Below are 6,844 nucleotides of genomic sequence, written 5' to 3' on the forward strand. Positions count from 1 at the left end.
TTTCTTTTCTCATTTCTCCAAACATTTGTGCCATTCTCCATTTTACATCGGCATTGACTTTTTTACATACCGCTACATCACCAGGAACAACCGCTAGATGTTCTTTAAACTGGGTTATACCTCCACCCTTTATGAGTTTTTCACAAAAGGTGCATTTAACACAATTTTTTTGACCCGGAATTACTAGGCCATAAGCCCATGCCGGGTCATCCGATCTAGCGGGTGCGGAACCAATAGATGAGGCTCCTCCAGAAGAACTCATTTTTTAAGTTGAAATGGAGAGAAAGAGAATAAGGAATGAAAGGAAATTAAATCAAATAAAGCTTTAACTTTCCTTACGCCTTTTGGATGGGAGAATAAGTTGAAGAAGCCTTAGGTTGTAGAAGAGAAGCCCTTGTCTTTGATATAGTAGAGCTTGTTGTTGTAGGAGATAAAAAAAGCCTTTGATCTTCTTGAGCTTGTAGTGGAATTGGTTGGAATTGGAATAATAAAAGCCTTTGAGATGATCTTTGTTGTTGTAGGAGAAGTAGATATAGTTGTATGTAGTCTAGTGTAGGAGATAAAAAAGTTGTAGTTGTAGGAGAAGATTTGAAGAGGAAATGAGTTGTGAAAAAACAATGGTTAGAGGGCTATTTATAGCTTTTGGAGTGAAAAATGACGCAAAATGTCCTCCCAACAACTATAAAATGGTCATAAAATGAGGGTAGAAGTGTAAAAAACAGTCCCCAACAGCTATAATGGCATTTCTATAATTTTTGAGATTTTTATTTTATTTTTTCAATTTTTTTGCAAAAAGACAAAAAATGGCCTCCTAACAACTATAAAACGGTCACAAAATGAGGGCAAATGTGTAAAATACACTCCTCAACAGCCATAAATGAATTTATGTAATTTTTTGGATTTTTTATTTTTATTTTTCGAATTTTTTTGGAAAAAGACGAAAAATGCCCTCCCAACAACTATAAAACGGTCATAAAACGAGGGCAAATCTGTAAAATACACTCCTCAACGGCCTTAATGGCATTTTAGTAATTTTTTTGAATTTTTTCCGCCTTTCCAAACCGTTTTGGCTGGAACAGGGAATTCCGCCGTTCCGGCTGAAATTCCACCGGAAACCGGAATTCCGGCCGGAACGGAAAATATGCCCATTACGTTCCGGAACCGGAATTCGGTCCGTTCCGGCCGGAACGGAACGGAATTTATAACTAAGGTAAAGGTATTTTGTTACCGCCAACTTCTGATGATCCTGGGTGCCTAGAGTCGGAGGGCTTTAACGATTTCTTAGTAATGGGAGATGTCCTTGGGATCTCATATCAGGAGGATTTAGGCAAGACCAGAGAGATGTTCCTTGGATCGCAATCCAGAGTCGCATAGAAAAAGTAGATAGAGAAAAGGCAGGTGAATTAGAACCTAATTTGTGAAGCGTTAGAGGAACTTTTTTGAGATGTGGCTTTGATTTGATACTTTATGTAGCCTGCATTGCTGAGTAAAGATCCTAATTAAGGCTAAACCGTAAGTTGTGGATCTGTCAATCTAATTTCTTAGGGAACGTCTTTAGTCATGAAATTTCTGTTTGATATAAGCATCAGAGCCGGGTTGGAAGAGGTGGGCCACAGGAAGCTGGGTATTTAGAATGAGGTTGGAACGTATGATGTTGGTACTAGTCTTATGGGTTCGGGGAAAGATAGCCTGCTGTAAGGATTGTGGTGCATGGGTTACTGAGGGTGATATGTAATCCTAGACCCTATGTGTATTGTGAGTAGTCTGTCTATCCATAGCTTGAGAGACCATGGTCTTTTGCTAGTTGAGGCCTTTTGGGCAGGGAGATTTTCATATTGTGGTTACTCAAGCAGGAATAGATGAGGAACCAGAGGGATGATTTAGGGCCTGAATAGGGCCAGGGGTTGCTCCAGAACCATATGTAGTAGAATTGAGGATAGGAATGAATGGGTCATGTATTTTATTTTCCACTTTATCCTGGGTCTGGGTATGCCTAGCCCAGTACAAACTAATATTTTGTATCGCAGGATGGGACTACTTGTCCCGAATGCTTTATGGATATTAATGAAATTTGTCATCTTTCAAAAAAAAAATCATGCGAAAAAAAAAATTCCCAAGTAAGTTTTTTTCCATCAGATCTAGGGGATTTTGTTGATGGAAGGCATATCTTAGATGGTGTCCTCATTGGTAATGAAGTTCTGGATATAAAATAGAAGAGAGGGAAAAAGGGGGATTATATGCAAAATTGATATGGAAAAGGGATATGACCATGTGGATTGGAGCTTTCTGGAATTCATTCAACAGAAGATGAGTTTCAACAAGATTTGGAGAGGCTGGATTAGAGAGTGCATTTCCTCGTCATCCTTCTCCATCTTGGTCAACGGGCCCCAGTGGCTTTCTTCCGTGGCTTGAGAGGATTGAGGCATGGGGATCTGTTATCTCCTATATTAGAGGTTTGAAGGCAAGTAAGAATAGACAATCAATCTCTCATCTTCAGTTTGCTGACAACACCCTCATATTTTTGGAAGGGGTGAAGTTTATTAGGAACACCAAAAGACTTTAAATTGTTTGAGATGGGTGTCCGTACTAAGAATCAACTTCACAAAGAGCTCTGTAGCAGGTATCAACTTATCCAAGGAGGAGGTATCCATCATTGAGTGTAAAGCAGTGAGCTTCCCGATCACTTATCTTGGTCTACCACTGGGATACGGAATACAAAAAGCAACGTTGTGGGATCCAGTGATTGGAAGGATGGAAAGGAAGTTGGCGGCATGGAAAAAAAGATATCTACTTTCAGAGGGAGGATTACATTGATCAACGCAGCTCTAACTTCCCAGTGTATTTTACGTCGCTTTACAAAATCCCGAGCGAAGTGGCAAAGGGATTGGCAAACTGTGAAGAGACTTCTTATGGGAAGGTGAAGAAAGCAAGAGAAAGCTAAAACACTAGATGAAATGGCAAAAGGTGTGCCAGCTAAAGAAAGATAGTGAACTAAGCATTGGGAACCTAAAGTTGAGAAATAAGGCCCTCAGAAAATGGTTGTGGAGATTTGGAGAAGAGAAAATTTCCCTATGGCATCAAACAATAGGGGACAAATATGGGAGGGGTTGGGGTGGGGGTGAGAGAACAGAAACGCATCTTTAACAAAAGACTCTGGTGCATGGAGGTCCATTTGTGTGTCTAGGCCATTGTATGATCCATGGATGAGGTGTTGAGAGTGGGGAGGGGGAAGGGACAAGATTTTTGGGTAGATCTTTGGTTAGGAGTCCCAATCATGCCATGCATTTCCGAGCCTATTCCTTTTAGCGACCAACAGGGAGGCTAGGGTGTGTGATTATATAGAGTGAATGGCGGATAGGGGAGTGGCGTGGTCCATTATCCTTAGGCGTAACATCAACGAGTGTGAGATAGTCGGCTTCTCTACCCTTCTATCTTGCCTTTATGCTTGTTATTGTTCTCCCGACGAATCGGACCGTAGAGTTTAGAGCTCGGACCGTAATGTTTCTTTCTCGGTTCAGTCTTTCTTTGTCAGGTTGGCCGTTTTGAAAAGAGAAGCATCTCGTTGCACTAGGGTGTGGAAATCATTGGCTCCTCCCAGACTGGTGGCTTTTACATGGACCGTGGTAAGAAGGAGAATCAATACACGCGATCGCCTAAAAGGAAGGAAAGTTCATATGGCCTCTTGGTGTTGTATTATGCAAGGTTGAGGAGTCTTTGGACCACTTACTAGTCCATTGTTGTTACTTTTATAGGCTATGGATGAGTATCATATCAAGCTTCAGCTTATCTTGGGCGCTTCAAAGTTTTGCAAAATCCATTATCTTGGAATGTTTGATAGAGAAGGCTTTCAAACACCACTCACCTTTTATTTAAATTTTTTTTTAATCTTGGAATGGAGTGGCAGACCATTTGGTGAAGTGGGTCAATCCTGTTGGCAACTAGTGCCATATGTGATTATATGGTACATTTGGAAGGAAAGGAATAATCAGATTTTTCAAGATAGCTCCAGAAGATGGGGAATGACTTTGCTTGACATCAAATCTGATATTATAGTGTGGCGTAGAGCTGGAAGGAATTATCACCTTATAGTGTTGGTGATATCCTTGAAACTGGAAGGGGATCATGTTAGAAAGAAGGAAAAGATATTTCTGAGGTGGTGCCCTCATCCACCTGGGTGGATCAATTTAAACTTTGACGGAAGCTCCAAAGATAACGGCGGACTGGCAGGTTTTGGAGGACTATTTTAAGATTCAAAAGGGGTGCTTCAGTTCTCTTATTCCAGATCAACCGGCATTTGTGATTCTAATGAAGCGGACGCTAGGTCTCTGTCATGGGGTCTGAGATGGTTTGCAGTCAATAGATCTGAGCTCCCTCATCATCGAGGGAACTCCTTAGAGGTAGTCTCATTTGATTGTGGTAAAGCTTGTTTTGGTGTGGGGGAGGTGGGGGTGGGGGGTGTCGTCCTTGGAAGTTAGCGGACATCATTGTGGAAATTCGGGACTTGGTGGCTTCGATCAACCCCAAGTTTCAGCACATGCGGCGGTCCGCAAATGAAGAGGCCGATAAGCTAGCTAAAGAAGGGGCAGACAGCGAATGAGTGTCAATCATCCAAGCAAACGCTAACTGATTCCCTACCGGGGGTATGTGGTTTAAAATTTAAGGGTTGGGCGCCTTTGTTTTTTAGGAGCTGATCCCTCACTGGAAGTGTCTGCTCTCTGTCTGCATGGCCGCGCAGTTAAAGTTATCTGCGCTTTTGTCTTTTTCATCTTCTGCTTTCGTAAGATTGTAGCATCCATGCAGTTAGGGCTTGGCTGTAGGGGGTTCTAGCCACTGGTCTCTTGTGGTGTCCTGTATCTGTTTTTTTTTTTGGGGGGGGGGGGGGGGGGGGGGGGGGAGGAGGCACCTTGTCCCTGCCTATGTAACTGGTCTCGTTATTAATAAAATCATATTTCGAAAAAAATAAATTCCATCAAATATTTTTCTTGCAATCCAAGCAAGGTGTAGGTTTTATCAGTTTGCAACTGTGAAAGGAAACCTTGACTGATTGTTGTTTCACTGCTTGGTATATTGTCGCATATGAATGGAATTACCAATTCTTCTCACTTTGTCATAGAACTGCATGTCTACTTGGAAAATATAACAGATTCGGGTTGGAGATCTATCAGTTTCAAGAATTTACTTCTTGTTGAACTCTTTCCTCTTTTTCAAGATAAATTGGATGCTTTGATTCTTTCTTGTCTATTCTGAAGTCTAACTTTAGAATTGCCAGTGTTCTTGCTTATTGGACAAAAACATACTAGTTATAATTGAATCCTAGTAAGTGAGTGGTTCTAACCCCATATTCTCATGTGATGTGCAGCAGGGATTGGACTATGCATGGTCAAGAGGAAGGTGATGGAAATTTAAACCAAGCAAGGCCGCCTATTGGAGGGCTATTTTCCAGCCCAGATGTACAGTCACTTTGGTCATTTAATCAATAGAGGATGTGGGGGGGTGGGGGTGGGCGGTGGGTGTTGTGTTTATTGAACCACTGTTCCAAAGGCAAAGCAGCCACTTTAGGTAGTTCAGAAACTGGTTGCTCTGAATCTTCTTCTTAATGGGAATGATGTTCGGTTAATTATCATGATAGAGCTGCTTAACATGTTTAGCTTTTTGAAGTAAAAAAGGAAAATATATAAAAGATGGATATTATGTAATGCTACTCCGCTTCTTTGATTTCGAGCTAACTAGTCCACTTTCAGGGAGGTTTTAAACCTAGTCTCCTCAATTTGGAGGAATCAAACGTTTTATTTTAAAGATAAATATGAAAAATGTGGTTTTATTACTAAATTTATATGATGTAAACATAGAGCTTTTAAAAATGTAAGATATTTAGTAGCTATAAAGAAACCTATATCTATTAAAAAAAAGTTACTTAGAGAAAGTTACTCATGATATTTAAAAGTCTCTAATATTTATTAAAGGTCTCTAATATCTATAGAAAGTAACTTGAAAATCCAAGGGTGGTCTCGATATGGCAACAAATGAGGAGACAAAAATTTAGGTTCCTAACAAGTTTTAATATTTTAAAAACCTCTAACCTAATTTTGTAGATCAAGGGATCAAGGAATGAATATTAAGCAAATAGGTTAAATCCTAAGTGCAATGCAAATTTAGAGCAAAAGATAAGAGAGAGTGCACCCGAGATTTGAAGTGGTTCGGTCCTTAAAACGCGAGTCCTACTCCACTCCACCAACCAAACCTGTTGATGGCTTCAATAAGGATTCCTTTAATGGCGAGGAATCAACCCAATTACAATTTGGTTCGGCTCCGCCTCGCAAGACTTGCCACGAACCGGAGAAAGCTCCGCGTCTCCTTGCACTCGCTCTTGGGATGGCTCCGCGTCCCTTCGCACTCGCCCAAATACAATCTTGGAATAAGAAAGAAAGAACTAAAAAATCCCTCACAAGGGTTTACAACTTCGAATAAGATGTACAAATTGAGCTTATGATCTAAATCATAATCTTAGAGGATGAGAGGCATAAATAAGCTTTGATTCACTCTTGGGATATTCAAGTAGAGTTTAAGAGTGTTAGGATTGATTATCTTGAAGTTTAGAATGCCCATATATATAGGAAAATCAAAATATGACCGTTCAAGGGCATAGTGGTAATTTCTGCGAAAATTCCCAACGGCTAAAAATCTGACCGTTATAGAGTTCTCGGAGTTCCGGGAATACAAACAGAAGTTAGAAAATTTCTACTGGACCATCTCTCGGAGTTCCGAGAATTCTCTCGGAGTTCCGAGAAGCCTATCAGCAGCAGATTTTCAACTCTTGTTTCTGGGCTTCCAATATTTCACCAAC

General features: G+C 40.6%; 1 protein-coding gene across 3 annotated transcripts in view; it reads left to right on the forward strand.

Moving 5' to 3' along the window:
* Positions 1–5,626, forward strand: part of LOC143856381 (uncharacterized) — a 29,623-nt gene extending 23,997 nt beyond the window's left edge. For 2 of the 3 annotated variants that reach the window (XM_077366582.1, XM_077366583.1), the window contains one exon: positions 5,360–5,626. In XM_077366582.1, coding sequence (XP_077222697.1) covers positions 5,360–5,480 — 121 coding nt within the window. In that variant the 3' untranslated portion in view covers positions 5,481–5,626. The remainder of the gene's footprint in view (positions 1–5,359) is intronic. The other variant, XM_077366584.1, reaches the window with a different exon arrangement.
* Positions 5,627–6,844: the final 1,218 nt, after the last annotated feature.

Source organism: Tasmannia lanceolata, unplaced genomic scaffold (genome assembly GCF_043159265.1).
Source record: "Tasmannia lanceolata isolate RefF3 unplaced genomic scaffold, GAP_Taslan_0.1 ptg000023l, whole genome shotgun sequence".
NCBI lineage: Eukaryota > Viridiplantae > Streptophyta > Magnoliopsida > Canellales > Winteraceae > Tasmannia > Tasmannia lanceolata.